General features: G+C 41.7%; 1 protein-coding gene across 7 annotated transcripts in view; it reads right to left on the bottom strand.

Moving 5' to 3' along the window:
- The window catches only part of TNIK (TRAF2 and NCK interacting kinase), a 430,959-nt gene that overhangs the window by 153,678 nt on the left and 260,300 nt on the right, over positions 1 to 16,981 (bottom strand). For all 7 annotated transcript variants that reach the window (XM_043995975.1, XM_043995980.1, XM_043995978.1 and 4 more), the window contains exons 8-9: positions 16,159 to 16,213; positions 12,351 to 12,429 (exon numbers count right to left, since the gene is read on the bottom strand). In XM_043995975.1, coding sequence (XP_043851910.1) covers positions 12,351 to 12,429; positions 16,159 to 16,213 — 134 coding nt within the window. The remainder of the gene's footprint in view (positions 1 to 12,350; positions 12,430 to 16,158; positions 16,214 to 16,981) is intronic.

Genomic DNA, 16,981 nt, shown 5'->3' on the forward strand with positions numbered 1-16,981 from the left:
CTCTAGCGCCATCTGGTGGGAGACCTGGAAGCTTCCCATCTCAAGTAGTCAAGAACATTTGCATTTGTAGCATGAGATGGGAATGACAATGAACATAATAGACCAAGGTTATAACAAGGAATGTTAAAACCTGGTGCTAAAAGCTCTTCCCTGAGTAAACAGTGCAAAGCATTCCCTCATTGGAGGGGTGGGTGACTGGAGAAACCCCATGGTGGGGGAGTAAGCATCCTTAGGGAGGTCGGTGTGTGGGCATAGATGCAGTTTATTCCAACCTATTTTACCAATTTTTTCTTGCTAACAAGGTGTGAACCTCTGTTGCTTCTGTGCTGCTGAAAGCTTTCAAGTATTGCCAGGGTCCTCAAAATGAGATGCCCTGGGGCACAGCTCTGCCCTACTTAGGGTTCTCTAAGACTGACTTCAAAAAAAATTCTTGAGTCAAATGTTAGGAGACATTCTTAAGAGACCTCACTCCCCTTTTTGCTCAGGTTAAAGTGTCTTTTCCCACAACCTAGTTATTTCTCTTTCTCCAGGATTCCCATCTATCTTGGACATTTCCACTTAAATTTCAAATTGATGTTTGTGTCACTTAGAATGGAAACAAAACAAAAACCCACGGTTGTTTCTGTACCACTGCGATGAATCAGCAAATGTTGAACAGAGCTCAATTAGAGTGGCCATTCAAGACACTGGTAAATCCATTTTCCCTCAGGCTGCTTTGAAAGTTACTGGAAGGACCTCCAGAGATATCAGCAAACAGGCTTCAGAAAATCTCTGGACAAGGAGCTGCGCTATACCTGGTGCCAACCTTACTTCCGAGGTAAAGGTAAAACTTCCCTCTTTTCTTGACTACTGGGTTCTGGTTGATTTTGAATTTCAATTCTGAAAGTTCTCTCCTCAAAATTTCCTAAAGCACTTTGTCTGGGCTTCTTGTTTCAATTAACAAGCAGTCATCAAATTCCTACTAAGTGTTAGGCATGGGACACAGGACATTGTACCACAGTTACAAAAACTAAACAGTGCCTGCTCTCAAAGAGCTCATATTCTACTGGGGAAAGAAACAAGTACACATATATACCAAATCTACAAAAAGGTCAATACCAGGTTATTTCAGGGAAATGGCTCTAGTTTCCAGGATTAGACCTTTCTTTGTTTTATAATTATCTGCGTATATTTTCTATCCCAGCCCACACTATCCCACAACAGAAGGTAAGCCCCTTGAGGACAGACCATTTGCCAGTTTAAATCCCTAGCCACTAGCACAGAGTCTTACTCATAATACACCTAATAAAACTATTCGTTCGACAACTTTTTCAGGCCCTACAGTTGCTAATGTCTTCCACATAACTGCTACCTTAATTCTAAACTATGTTTCTTTTGTATGCACTGCTTTACACATGTTATCTTCCTCTTTAGAATGTAAGTTCCTTGGGGGCAGCTAGGTGGCGCAGTGGATAAAGCACTGGCCCTGGATTCAAATACGACCTCAGACACTTGACATTTACTAGCTGTGTGACCCTGAGCAAGTCACTTAACCCTCATTGCCTCACCAAAAAAAAAAAAAAAAAGAATGTAAATTCCTTGAGGGTAGGGAATGTTTTTGTTTTTGTTTTTTTTCTTTTTATCCTCAGCACTAAGTAAAGTGATCTTTGCATATGTTATTTCGTTTGACCCTTATAGTAATTCTAGGAAGCAAGTCCTATTATTATTCCCATTTTATAAATGAGGAATACTGAGGCTGAGGGGTTAAATCCCTTCCTTGAATGATATAGCTAGTAAGTTTCTGAGGCAGGCAGGAGTTGAACTCAGTTCTTTCTAACTCCAACCTCAACATCCTGGCCAACACATAGTAAACACTTAATAAATACTTGTTGGTTGCTTGGCTGATTTGATTTAAAGGTGGCACAATGAACAGAGTACTGGACTAGGAGCTGGGAAGACCTGAGTTCAAAATCTGTTTCAGTAACTTATTAATTCTGTGAATCCGGTCAACAAGCGCTGTGCCAGGCACTGTATGACCCTGAACAAGACCCTTCAGCTCACAGCCTTAGCTTCCTCATGTGTAAAATAGCGATAATGACAACACTTGCTTTTCAGGGTTTTTGTGAGGATCAAAACGAGTTAATATTTTTAAAATCCCTTAGCATAGTTCCTGGAACACAGGAGGCAATTAATAAATGTTGATTTCCTTCCTTTCCCCTTCCCTAGGGTGCTATGGGAGTGCTAGCCATCCTTATTGTTTTGGTTACTATTAATACCATCATCATTAGTAGAGATAAGATGGTGCCCAACAGACCTTACTTTACTCTGATGAAGCTTACATTAGCTTAGAAGACTATGACACACACAAAGGTAAGTATGATACAAGGCAGCTGTGGTGGCAGCAGACACAGTGCCCTCAGGAAATAGAAAAGATAGAGCATATTTTCAATTGGGGCTGGGGAAGGGAGAGGGAAGATCAAGGAAGTTTTCACCGAGGAGACAGCACCTAAAGTGAGCCTCAAAGGATGGATAGGAAGTTAGAGGAGGGAAGGGAATGCATCAGAGGTGGGGGAATGGCATCGGCCAACTGCCAGAGATAAGAGACTGCATCTTGAGCTGTAGGGGCAGGCACTGTGTTCAGTTTGCCTGGAATCTCAAATTCATGGAAGGAAACCATATGAAATGGAGGCAGGTGGGAGCTAGGGGAAGGAAGGTCTTCATCCTAGACAGAGAGGTCTGTATTTTATCCAATACATTCTCTTTTTTTCCCCTGGGGCAATGAGGGTTAAGTGACTTACCCAGGGTCACAGAGCCAGTAAGTGTCAAGTGTCTGAGGCCAGATTTGACCTTAGGTCCTCCTGACTCCAGGGCTGGTGCTCTATCCACTGCGCCACCTAGCTGCTCCTATCCTATAAATTCTCAATCCAATCTATCACAAGGGACCTCTAAGACATTCAAAATGGATCCTAAGAAGAAGCCCTATAAAGGCAAATTCCAGTCTGTAATGGACTTCCTCAAGGCAGGAATTGTTGAGAACAGACTTCAGGTAAGCCATTTCCACAAACTGTTCCCACATAGGCTGTTTGCAAAGAAGAAAATGAATGTCAAATAAAAAATTAATACCAGAAAACCACTCACTGCTAACATATGGACAAATGGCCATTCTATTTTTCATTACTCACAGCTTCAAGGATGGGCTTCCCTTTATGTGGGAATCTATCCACTCATTTGAAGATGCTGAATAAAAGGCACAATATCCAATTAAGAAACAAGCCATGCAGACTCATTAGAATGTGCCTTCCAATGCATCACCCTGACATCCAGAAAGCTGAGGAATCTGCAAGGCTCTCCACTCAAGAAGCACATAATTGAAGCAGCTCTTCAGCAGAACTCTTAGCCAGGCGTTGCATCCAAACAGTCTTCAAGGGCACAGCTTCTTGGCCAAATGATAGCTAACTAGAGAAAGAGACACTGAGGCACCTGGCCCTTTCCTAGAAGGAGCAGAATCTGAAGGATCAAACAATGCCTGCCCCAAACAGACCTTCTAAAAGTCAGCTGTTGTCCCTGACTGAAATTTAGCAGGAAAAAAAAATCAGTATTTTAAATAATGATGATGATGATGAATGATAGCTAGCCATTATATTGTGCTTCAAGGTTTGCAAAGTGCTTCACATATATGTTCTCATTTGATCCTCATAATAACTTGGGGGCTCGGTGTTTTTATCATGCCATTTTCAAGATAAGACAATTGAGGCTGAAGAAGGGGGATCATGCAACTAGTAAGAGCATGGGGCAATCTGAACTTGCATCATCCTGACTTTAAGTCAAGCACTCAATTCTCTGGAAAATCTCAAGTGAAGACATTTCTTCTATGTTAAGATCTGAGTGGTTACCACTTGACTAACTGTGGAGAGGTCTCCTACTATTAACGTTTACTTTGTTTTATTTTTATTTTGTTTTGGTCCAGATTTATGATCTGATTGTCATTGAGAACTCCTAGAAATTTCCTTTTCTTGAGCATCCTGGAGATGCTTTTATCACTTAAAATCTTATGTGGGTTGCCTGGGATTCACCAGGAAAGTAAGGGTAATGGTCATGTGGGTCAAATGTGCCATAGGCTGGCCTCGAATCCAGGGGAACTTTACCCCCAGTCCCCCTCTTTATCCACTATACCATGCTACCTCTCTCCAGGGTAAAGTATACTTATATAAAGGACAAAGTTTTGTTTTTTAAATAAGCCTATTAGCTAATCTTCTAAGGGCTGGTCTTAGATAAAAATAAGTGGTAAGTGAGTGGCACTGGAAGGCTGAAGCCCAACTTCTAAGTCAACCAGGGTCAAATGAAAACATTTCTCTCTGGCTTTTTCTTGTTTATAGATTAATGTCCTTCCAAGGACCTCCAATTGCCTGATAGACTGCTGGGTTAATCCTCCTAAGAAGGTTTGTGAAAAGTTTTCAGGAAAAATGAGACCTTCCAAAAAGCAGTCTGGCCAGAGTTACTGGCATTGGGCCCTAGTAGCATTTTTCAGAATACACCTCCATCTCTCCTTTTTTTCTCTCCTATGCTTAGGCATTGTTCCTGTCTTATAGGACCAAAGGTTTCAATGACAGAAGGGTCCTCAGGGGTGCTCTTCTCCAATATATACCTAAACGAGAATTCTACCTCTGACATACTTGAAGACCTCCAATAAGGGAGGAACTCACTACCTGAAAAAGTAGTCCATCCCTCACTGGAGTCCTTCAAAGAAAGGCTCAATGACCACACATTGGAGATTTTTGTACAGATACAACAGGGATAGGATGACTTCTGAGGTCTCTTCTAGCTGAGAGTGTGGATTAGAAGTTGACTTTCCCACTTTTAATGGACTTATCAAGAGCAAGGGTCTTAGAAGAGGATTCCTGGCTTACAATGGGAGAAAGGAAGATTCAATTCATTTTTAACTTTTGTTAAGCACTTACTATACACCAAGAATATGAGTGGTAGAGTAGAATGGCCGATGGGAAAGTAGATTTGGAATTTGGATGGTCCAGATTCATACCCTTCTCTGACAAATTGCAGAAATGCTGCTCATCTATTGAATAGGAGCTCCTTGAGAGGAGGGATTATTTCATTCTTTGTATTTGTTTCCCAAGTGTCTAATTCAGCGCCTGGCACGTAGGTTATATTTCACGAATGTTTACTGAGTGACTGACTCATCCATCTGCATGAGCAAAGGAAGTTTCCTCATCGAGAATAGGCTATAATAATGAAATCACAGGTCTAGACAAACTGTGTTTTAAAATGTGCCTAGCAGGGGTGGCTAGGTAGCGCAGTGGATAAAGCACAGGCCCTGGATTCAGGAGGACCTGAGTTCAAATCCGGCCTCAGACGCTTGACACTTACTAGCTGTGTGACCCTGGGCAAGTCACTTAACCCCCATTGCCCTACAAAAACAAAACAAAACAAAAAAATGTGCCTAGCACTATGCTAGGTATGAGATAAAGATGAAAATGAAATAATACCTTGTGAAATGTACATCTTATCAGATAGCCAATGAAATTCCCCTTCATAGGGACCTTACATTAGAATTACCTAACATATTACCTTTTAAGGTTTGTGAAATCACACACACACATAAATACATGTGTATATATACATACATATGTATCCACGTATTTATCTATTGTCTATCTATCTAACCGAATTTGACTCTCAAAACAACTCTATGAGGTAGAAACTATTATCCCAATTTTACAGAAGAGGAAACTGAGTTTCCTATGTGACTTGTCTAAGGTCACACAGCTGGTAAGCATCTGAGATGAGATTTTAATTCAGGTCTTCCAAATTCCAAGTCTGACTCTCTATCCATTATTGCCTAGAGCATTCCTAAAATCAATTTATGGTAGAGAAGCCTCAAGGTTTTCAACAAAACCCAAAGCCAAATTGATGCTGCCAAACTTGATATATTTAAATTGCAATAAATGAAATGTTATCATTTTATTTGTTTCCCCAAAAGAGACTTGCCAGCTTTCATAGGAAATATATCCGACAACCCAGCAAAACTTAAGGACAGCTTTCTCCCCTCTGCCATTTACATAATACTGTAAGGCTTGCAAAGCATTTTACATACATTATATCATTTGATCCTCACAACAACTCTGTGAGTTGGTTGCTATTATTATCCTCATTTTGCCAATGGAGGAATGAAGACTCACAGTAGAAAAATCATCTGCTCAGTATGTCACAGCTAGAAGGAGGGGACGGAATGGAATAAACATTTTTATAGCACCTACTGTGTGATGATATAATAGCAGATATTTATTGAATGCCTACTATGTGGGGGACAGATAGGTGGCACAGTGGATAAAGCACTGGCTCTGGATTCAAGAGGACCTGAGTTCAAATCCAGCCTCAGACACTTGACACTTACTAGCTGTGTGACCCTGGGCAAGTCACTTAACCCTCATTTCTCCGCAAATAGATAGATATATAGATAGATGAATGAATGAATAAATTAATAAATAAATAAATGCCTGCTATGTAATAGGCACTGTGCTAAGCACTTTATAACTATTATTTTATTTTATCTTCACAACTGCACTGGAACAGAGGTGCTATTTTACAGATAGGGAAACAGGTCAATGGAAGTTGAGTGAAATGCCCAGGTCTCACCCCTAATAAGTATCTGAAGGTGGATTTGAACTCAGTTCTTTCTGACTCCAGGCCCAGAACTCTATTGCATCACCTGCTTGGGATCAAAGGATGCTACAATTAGTGGCAGAAGGGAACTTAAAATTCATCTAGTGCAATCCCCTCATTTTATTAGATGAAGAAAATGAGGCCCTAAGGATTCAAGAGTTCCTGCCCAAAGTCACACAGTAAATAGCAAAGCAAGAATTGGAACCCTGGTCCTCTGACTCCTGACCCTTTCCTTTCTAGGAAACTGAGGCCTGGGCCAGTCTAAGGCTAATCCCAAGTCTGTCACATAAATGGGACCTAATCTGATCATTTGAAAGCCCATTCAGAGATACAGCAAGCTTTCGATGGTGATAATAATAGGAAAGGTAATAAAAAGACAAGGATGTGATCTGCATGGCTGTGGCTCACTCAACAGTGCATTACATTCATTGGAACAGAACCCTACGTTTGGATTTGACAATGTTAGCGGGCCAAGACGTCATGGGCCTTGGGAGCACAAATGGGAACTTTCACTGGTTCTTCAAAGGTGTGAAGAAGCATGTCAAGTTTTCATTTTGGCTTGGATGACATGTTGTGATTGGTAACCATAAGGAGGAGAAAAGTTTCAACTACCATCAAAATGGCTCTATGTGTCTTAAATAAGATGACCAAGTATGGTTAAACCCTGAGGTTCTGGGTGAATCTGCCAGCCTGGCCCTTTAATAGATTTTTACCCAGCTAACTGAAAAACATTGACAATGTGCTGAAGCCATAAAGCTGAGAGGGGATATAAACCTGCTAGAAGACAGATTCAGAATTCAGAACGAACTCAGGAGGCCCAAGCACGGTGCTAAAGTGAGTGACAACATAAAATTTAATAGGGAAATCTTATAATAGGGCTCAGCAAATCAACTTCCTAAGGAGGAGATGGAGGAAGTGGGACTAGACAGAAGTTTGTTTTAAAAAACCTGGGGGTTTTAGTAGGCAGAAAATTCCACACAAGCCTTAGATACCAGATGACAGTCCTGATCCCCCAACCCTGACCCCTTCCCAGATGGACAGTTAATGTAGGACCCACCACTCTCTACCCTTCTCTGGCTAACCCACAAATGAACCTTTTGTACATTCAGAGGATTCAGGTGCCTTTGACCTCATTAATAAACACAAGTACAGAACATTTAGTAACAAAACAACATCTGTGGCACTTTGGGATTATATTTCCTTTCTTTTTTCCTTCCTCAGTGTCCTAGTTTCCTTCAAAACACTACCAAACTATTTTTTTTTCAATTTTTGGAAAGAAAATTTCCCATTCCATTCAGCTCACTACAATCTTTGTCCTTCTAGATAAATTACTCTTCTCTTGAGTGACTGTTTCCATTTAAAAGCTGGACTTTTTATTGCAATGAAGAGAGAGCCAAGTCAAGTGTCATGTGGTCAAAGCCAATAATAATAATAAACATATTCATAGAGGCCAAATCTTTAGTGTGAAATAGCAGATTATCAGGTTATTTTTTGTCCACTTGGCCTGTCACAGAAACCACATCATTCTCATCCCTCTTCCCAGACCAGTGCTGGAGATAGATCTCAAATGACCTGCGCCTTGAGTGAGAGGGGAAGGGTGTGGGCAGAAGCAGGCTTGGAGAGATCCAGCACTAGCTCTAGCCAGAGGCCACCTTTTGAACCTCATCTCCTGTAAGTGTGGTAAACCTTGCTTTATTTTTTCTTTCAAAATTTTGAATATGAAAAGTCTGGAATTTAGTTTCACAAGCTAGAAATTACAAGCTTCTTTGGGAATGAATGATTAAAGCAACTATTAAAGTCATCTGATTTTCAAAGAACTATGTGCTGGCAGGGTCAGTGATATTGTCCGCATGGAAAACTGGGCAGAGCCTCTGTCTTGTGGATCCTCCATCTCAAATTTTTCTGTACTTTCCCGATCTATTATGGTGCCTAGACGAAGTGTACCACCTCTCTAGGCCTTGCAGAACTCTGGAAACATCTGCTACTCTCCTACTCAAAAAACTTTAGGTGCTCCTAGGATGAAATGAAAAACCCCTAGCATGTCTTCATACTTTGTCTACCTACACCCTTATCTTTCCAGTTGTATTTCACCAATTCAGTACTCAGAGAACTTGGGTTCATACCTTGTCTCTGATAGTTTACTTGCTTGTGTGATGTGGGACAAGTCACTTAACACCTTTCTGGGCTTTGGCCAGGTCACCTCAATTGTAAAATTAGAGGGTTGGACCAGTCAGCGTCTAAGATCCTAGAATCACATTGCCTCCCTTCATGTACTCATTCTGATTCAGTTACAATGGTTTGCTAACAGTTCCTTGTACATGACATCCCATATCTATGCCTTAGCTCAGGCTAAATTGCTCTTCTTCCTCACTTTCCCCTTAGCTTCCTTCAGAGCACAAGTACCTTCTAGATCTCTCACTCACTAGCACTGTTTACCCCTTGAAATTACTTTGTACACACTTGGTATTTATTCATCTGTCTTTGTACATTTTGTATCCTCCCATCAGAACCAAGTAACCAACCAACCAACCAACAGAATCAACAAGTATTATGACGTGCCTCCCCCGTATATGTGCAGCTAGGCAGCGCCATACTGCATAGAGCACTGGGCTTGGAATCAGGAAGACTTCCTGAGTTCAAATATGGCCTCACCCACTTACTAGCATGTAACCCTGTTTGCCTCAGTTTCCTCATCTGTAAAGTGAGCTGGAGAAGGAAATGGCCAACCACTCCAGTATCTTTGCCAAGAAAACCCCAAATGGGGTCACAATTGAAGTGACTCAATAATAATGACATATATGTCTCTTGAGTGCTAGGGCTCATGTTTGTGTTTGGATCCCCAGAGCTAGCACAATGCCTGACATATAGATGACACTTAATAAATGTTTCTTGAATCAATGTTGCCATGGTGGACAGTTAGGGATGGAATGGATCCATTTAGTAAGACTTCCTCATCTTCCAGGGAGGATGATTCACTCAAGGTCCCCCAGTTAGTAAGTAACAAAATCAGGATTCAAATTCAGGCCCTTGGACTCCAATATTCTTTCTATTAGCTGAAAACCATCCTTTTGAGTGATTCTTTTTTCTCATTTTCCTCCCAATTATATCTTGTTGGTTTTTTTGTTTTGTTTTGTTTTGTTTTTGTTTTGTTTTTTGCAGGGCAGTGAAGGTTAAGTGACTTGCCCAGGGTCATACAACTAGTGTCTAGTGTCTAATGCTAGATTTGAAACTCAGGTCCTCCTGAATCCAAGGCCAGTGCTTTATCCACTGCCCCCCCCCAATAACTGCCCCCCCTCGAATTACACGTAAAAGCAATTTTTAACTTTTGTTTTTTAAATTTTTTGAGTTCCAAATTCTCTCCTCCCCCCCTCAATGAGAAGGCAAGCAATTTGATATAGGTTATATATATTTTGAGTGATACTAAGGCTTGATTTACATTAAGAACTATTACCAGTGGTGATCCTATGAAGTTGGGAAATTAGTCATAATGCCTTTCAAAACTGGATGGGTTGAGCACAGTTAAGCTGCTTAGACAGAATCACAGTGTGCAGAGGGACTGTTAACCGAGTGTTTGCACAGAATATTCAGCCCTTAGACACGACCTAGTCTTCTTCTTCACCTCCCTGCCCCCATTATCTTATAAATGATGAAATTAAAGTCCAGAGAAGTTTAATAACTGGAGAGAAATTGCAGAGTGGGAGGCTGGGGCTTTTGTTCTTCATGTTATTTTGTTTTGTTTGTTTTTTCATCCAGATTTGCAGATTTACAGGGTGTGAACAACCTCTGGTGGGCAAAGTCCCTCAAGAGATAAAGCCCGGAAGATTTGAGGCAGTATGTTTGGGAGAATGGATAGAATGCTATACGTGGCAAAGAGCCAGGTTTTTTAAAACAAAAGCTTCCTAGCTGTGTGACCCTGATCAGGTCACCTACCCATTCTCAGCCTCAGTTTCCTCACTTGTAAACTCAGAATAGAAATTGTAAATTAGAAATGATAATAGCACCTACCTCACTGACTTGATTTGAGGATCAAATGAGATAATATATGGAAAGCTCTTTGCAAACCTTAATGGACTATAGAAATGTAAACAGTTACCATCATCTTTAAGTTACAGACCAGGGGTTCTTAATCCTTCTTCTGTGTGTTGTAGACCTTCTTTGCCAATCTAGCAAAGCTGATGGAGTTCTTCTCAAAAGAGTGTGTTTAAATGTCCAAAGGAAAAGACAAAGGCTTACGCAGAAAACCAACAATATGGAAATACAAATTTAATGTTTTTCTTTCCAAGTTGAAAGACCTCATGAAATCTACCCATGGACCTCCTGGGGTCTTTGGACTCCAGGTTAAGAATCCCTGCTATGGGGGCAGCTAGATGGGGCAGTGGATAAAGCACCGGCCCTGGATTCAGGAGGACCTGAGTTCAAATCCGGCCTCAGACACTTAACACTAGCTGTGTGACCCTGGGCAAGTCACTTAACCCTAATTGCCTCACCCCCCCCCCAAAAAAAAAGAATCCCTGCTATAAACCACGGGGCAATGAGTAGGTCAGAGTCTTGTCCAGAGGCACAGTGTTCATATGTGTTAGAGGCAGCACTTGGTGTTGGGTCTTCCTGTTTCCAAGGTGTGCCCTCTCTTCCCTATGCCACACTGCTTACTCTAAACCTAAGCTCTTTTTCACCAGGGATTGTCCATTCTTTGTATCTGTATCCCCACTGTCTAGCATGCTGCTTGGCACAACAGCACTGAACTTTATTCATTGACCGACTGACACTAACATTTTTCACAAGTTCAAGATTCATTTTGCCAATGTTGTCCAATGGTGGGTCTGGGGCATCATTAACAGCTTTGGATGAATAACGAGACAAAAGGCAGGACAGTCACACGAGTGTCCAGAGGGGTCTGAGCTGGCTTTGGGTAGTTGCTTCTTCTCTCCTCAGTCTCATTTCCCTCATTTACAAAATCACATTCCTTCCCTGGCTCCATCTCTGACTCTCCAGAGTTTGCTCCCTTGCCTCAGCTCCATCCTACCCTGGAGCATCTATCCAGCCCTGAGTCTCCCTTCTCCCATTGGGGGGCTCTTTGGCCTTTTGTGTTGATGAAGAACCCACGGCAGCTCTTCTTCATCTCTCCCCTGGCTCCATCTCACTGAAGTTTGCCCTCCCCAGCCTTTGCTCTTCAGTACCCTTTCAAGTATTGTCTCCATGCATTAGAATGGACACTCCTTGAGGTCAGGGTCTGTCTTTCTTTTTGTCTATATTTGTATTCCCAGTACTGGATCAAGTATCTAGACTATAAACACACAGCACCTGCTATATACGGGGCACTGAGCTATAAATATTTATAGCCAGAACCTAAAATGCTTATTAACTAACTGACAGATAAAAGATAATAATAGCTCCTACCACATAAGGTGCTTTACACACATACATATATACATACACATAGAGCACTTTGCACACTTGGAAGAGCTGCACAAATGCTATCATTATTGTTTTTGGTTTTATAGTAGGCATTGAAAACCTGTTAGTTGAAAAATGTTCTTCTAGAACAAATGAATGACTAAAGGAAGCCATCTGGGAAAAGCCAGTCCTGGACCATGACCCTGATCTGCAAACCTGTGCTTTGGGGTTAGTTTGTAAGGACCATGTGAGGAGAAATCCTTCAGGTGACTGAATAAGGAAGGGAGGACCAGACTCACCATTTCTTAGATTTCAGCCGAGGGGCAGGGTTCCGGGGAATTAGGAACAGAGCTCTCATAGGATGCATGTCACAAAGAGCTGGAAGAGACAATGAAACGCTTTAGTCACGTTGGGAGGCAGAAGGTTACCCTGAGTATTCCGTGGTTCAGATACACAAGAAGAGACCCTCAGAACGTGGAGCAGATAAACAAATCCATTTCCTCTATGGCTACCATTGGTACAAGGCACTGAGTAGCTGTGTGAACCAGGGCAAGTCGCTTGACCTGTCTTGCCTCAGTTTCCTCAACTATAAATGAGGATAATAATCGCACCTACCTTCTAGAGTTGTTGTGTGGATCAAAGGGGATAATATTTATCAAGTCTTAAGCATAGGGCCTGGCTCATAGTAGATGCATAACAAATTGTGTTTCCTTTCTTCCTTTCTGCCCCAATGATGTTATTGGCCAAAGAGGAACAGGTGACCCAGGGTGGAAAGCATAACTGAGTGCCCATTCAGGAAGAATTAAAAACAACAAGCAATATTGATATAAATCTTTTTAATTTTCAAAACCCTTTATGTGCCTTATTTTTTCTGAGCCTCAAAAAAAAAGAATCAAACTCCATGTGAAATAAGTAATATAGGCATTATCAGCCACAGTTTACCAAGGAAAGAAACTGAGGGTCATAGAGGTTGACTTGCCCAGGGTCACGTAGCTAGGGACCTGAACCCTGGGTCTTTCTGATTGCAAATACAGTCTTGTATCCTCTACATGGACTTTGGCAGCAGGGTGGGGGCTGCAAAGCCTTGGAATGAAAATGGAGGAATGGTGTTTTGGCGGGCGGGGGGTGGGGTGGGGTGGGGAGGGGGCATTTTTACAATTGGAGGAAAGGTTTAAATGGTCATTTGAAAACTTCATGACTTGAAACCTCAGGCTCAGTTGGGAAGCAGGAAGCCCCACAAAGCATGGCAAACAGGGGTGGTAGCTCAGGAGCCGTGCTAGAGAACTAGTTTAATTCTTGAATAGGAAACTAGTTTCCAGTAAAATTGATTTTTATTGAAGTTGCTTACCCTATTCTCCCAAAATCATTTAGGATCATAGTTTTTTTGTTTGTTTGTTTTTGTGGGGCAATGAGGGTTAAGTGACTTGCCCAGGGTCACACAGCTAGTAAGTGTCAAGTGTCAGGCTGGATTGAACTCAGGTCTTCCTGAATCCAAGCCTAGTGCTTTATCCACTATGCCACCTAGCTGCCCCCAGGATCGTAGTATTTTTGAGATGGAAAGGGATATTAGAAAACATTTAATTCAATTCCTTCATTTTCTATAAGAGGAAATAGGAGACACCTGTTAAATAGGTAGAAAGTGACAGCAGTGGGATTTGAACCCAAGTCCTCTGCCTCCAACATCAGTGCTCTTCCCATGTTTGTCTTCCTAAACAATTGTCTACTAAGCAAGCAGAGACTGGATAATCCTCTGTTACATACCAGGACTCATTTTGTATATGTGTTGAACTACAATGGATTGGCCATTGAAGTTCCAGCCAATCCTAAAATTCTGTGATTCTGCCAATTTTTCTTTTTATACTTCAGGACTGTAAATATTTTCCCCCTAAAAATGATAAGCTTCTTGGGGCAAAAGTTTTCCTTTAGTCCGATATCCCCTGTTATCAAGAATGATGCTAAGACTTGGATACTAGCTACGTGGTGTATGACTTTGTAATTTATAGATGTCTTTGGCAGCTAGGTGGCACAGTGGATAAAGTGCTGGGCTTCAAGTAAGACATCTTCCCGAGTTCAAATCTGGCCTCAGACACTTACTATCTGTGTGACCCTGGGCAAATCACTTAACCTTGTTTGCCTCAGTTTCTCATTTGTAAAATGAGCTGGAGAAGGAAATGGCAAACCACTACAGTATCTTTGCCAAGAAGATGTCAAATGGGGTTACTAAGATTAAAAAATGAATTGAAACAACAGTTAGCATTATAGACCCTATAAATAATATGTTGCTTGTGAAGTACCCTTATTAATAATAGCTATGTCAATAATATATGGAAAGTAATGGAAAGTGACTGGCAGAATCAACTCTGTAGCCAATTGACTCTATGAACTCTAGATAATGTAATAAAGGGACAGTAACAGTTTTGGAGGAAAAAACAAAACAGTCTGTCATGAGAGTCAGCCAGTTCTTTACATTTGTCTTAAGTGGGGGAAAGAGAGAGAATTAGCTATGGAATGTAGTCCAAACACCAGGGGCCTGAAGAAGGGTGTCACACCAGCTATGGCACGGTCCATCTTGACTCTAATACAAGTGAGAAATCTCAAAATCAATATCTAATATGAATAGAAACAATGAGGCTTGAGCATGTCAACAAGGCCTGTCCTCAGGTCCACCTTTCACAATGACTTGAGTTGTAAGTTAGAATCTTTGTTATTTGATTCATGTTGTGTGTTTAAAGATACTTTTCCCGTTGGGCAGAAGATGACTCAAGAATCTGGCACAGGTTAAATTTCCACAGAGAACAACTAGTGTCCTGGAATTTTATTTTCTTTTGTTCTCTCTCTTTTTCCTTATTTTTTATCTCTGTCTCTGACACCATCTCTCTGGCTCTATAAGTCTCACCATTTTTTGGTTTCTATTGATCTCTGTTTTTCCAGCAGTCTCTGTCTCTCTTTGCCTTAAGCAGTCTGCACACTTTTGCACCCACCTCTTTGCTTCCCAAAGGTCCTGTCTATGTCTTCATCTTTGTCTCTATCAGTTGGTCCTGTACTTTGTTGTCATCAATTTCTATCCCCTTCCTGTGTCTTCATCACTGTCATCGATTTAGGTCTCTTTCTTGTCTCCATCTGGTTCTATCTCCTTCTCTTTGTATCTCCATTAGTCTATGTCTCCATCACTTTCCATCATTGTCTCTATCGATCTTTATATTTATCTTTCTCTGGACCTCCATCTCTTTATGTTTCTATCAATCTCTTTCTCTGTGTCTCTCTTTCTCTCTATTTCTGTCTCTCTCTGTCTCTCCCTTCCCCCTCCCCCCTGCCTCTGCCTCTCTTTCTCTGTCTCTCTCCACCAATCTGTTTGTACCTCTGTGTCTCTAATACTTCACCTGTCTGCATCTCCATCACTGTGCATCACTCTCTCACAACCTCTCTCTGCTCCTACGTCTCTTTCCATCTCTTTCTTGGTCTCCCATTGGTTTCTCTCTGCTTCTCTGTCACCACTGGCCCCCCTGGTATTTCCATCACTGTCTCCATCAGTCTCTGTGTCTCCATGGCTTTTCTTGTCTGTGACCTTATCACTGTCTCCATTACTCTGTGCAGTGTCTGTCTGTGACTAACACTGCTGCCATAAATCTCTCTCTATTCCTCTCTTTGGCCTCCATTGGTTTTTGCCTGGTTCTCTGTCACCACCAGCCCCTCTGGATCTGTTGCTGTCTCCATCAGTCTCCATCAGTCTCTGTCTCTGCTGAAGAAAGAAATATTCATACTAGCTTCTGGTGGATGTATCCTTACTTTTTTTTTTTTTTAGTGAGACAATTAGGGTTAAGTGACTTGCCTAAGGTCACACAGCTAGTAAGTGTTAAGTGTCTGAGGCCAGATTTGAACTCAGGTCCTCCTGACTCCAGGGCCGGTGCTCTATCCATTGCACTACCTAGCTGCCCCTGTAACCTTACTTTTGCTATCCCAACACGCCAGCTTGATGCCATGCACAATTCACTGTACCAGAAGAAATGCCCACTGTAGCCCTTGGCAGTGCTCCACCATTAGCTTAGTCACAGATGCTCCCCTTCCCCTCTGCCCCCCACCCTGCCCAGCTGAGACTTCCTTACTTACGGGGGGCACCTTCTGCCATTTCAATGGCTGTGATTCCCAAAGACCACAAGTCACTCTGTAAGAGAGGGGAGAAACAAATATAGGCATAAATTAATCTGATCAGGAATTTTATTAACCCCGGTTACCATCTTATAGCTTGGCTTCTAGGATCATATGAGTGTTTTCAGTTTCTTAGTAAAACCAATTTCCCTTTTTCCCTCAACTAATGATTCTCCCAACTTGGGGAAGGTGAGGGTGAGGGTCAGGATCGTGGTATGGGGCACAGAGTTACACCAAGGATTCTCCAAATACACTTGAAGATCTGACAACACAAAATATAGTAAGAAGAGACAGCCTGGCTTCAACTCTCACTTCTTCTACTTATGACCAGTATGACCTCAGCCAAGACCTAGGCCTGGTGCCCAATCTGTAAAATGAAGGAGTCAAACTAGATTGTTTCAGAGGTCCTTGCAAGAACTGAATCTGGTCCAATAAATATGCAACCCAACTCCACACACTTTTAGGACAAGTCTAGTGTGAGGAGCTAAAGTTGCAAAAAGGTAAAAGAAGCAGCCCCCACCCTTGAGGGATCTATCCCTCTGAGCCTTGGTGGCCATGTCAAGCAGGAGGCTTATAAAGATCCAAGAGTGTCAAGGTCTCTGTAGACGAAACAAGACCTACACCTTGCACAGATGGATTTCTGGTTTCCAAAGCACATAGATGCTACTGTGACTAACAAAACACATTTATTTATAAGTTTTGCTAAGCTGATAGCATTTTTTTATTGTCTATTTTCCCAAGGAGCTTCAGTGGCTTCCTGTTGGAACAAATACAGGGTCATCTA

Source organism: Dromiciops gliroides, chromosome 3, assembly GCF_019393635.1.
Source record: "Dromiciops gliroides isolate mDroGli1 chromosome 3, mDroGli1.pri, whole genome shotgun sequence".
Taxonomy (NCBI): domain Eukaryota; kingdom Metazoa; phylum Chordata; class Mammalia; order Microbiotheria; family Microbiotheriidae; genus Dromiciops; species Dromiciops gliroides.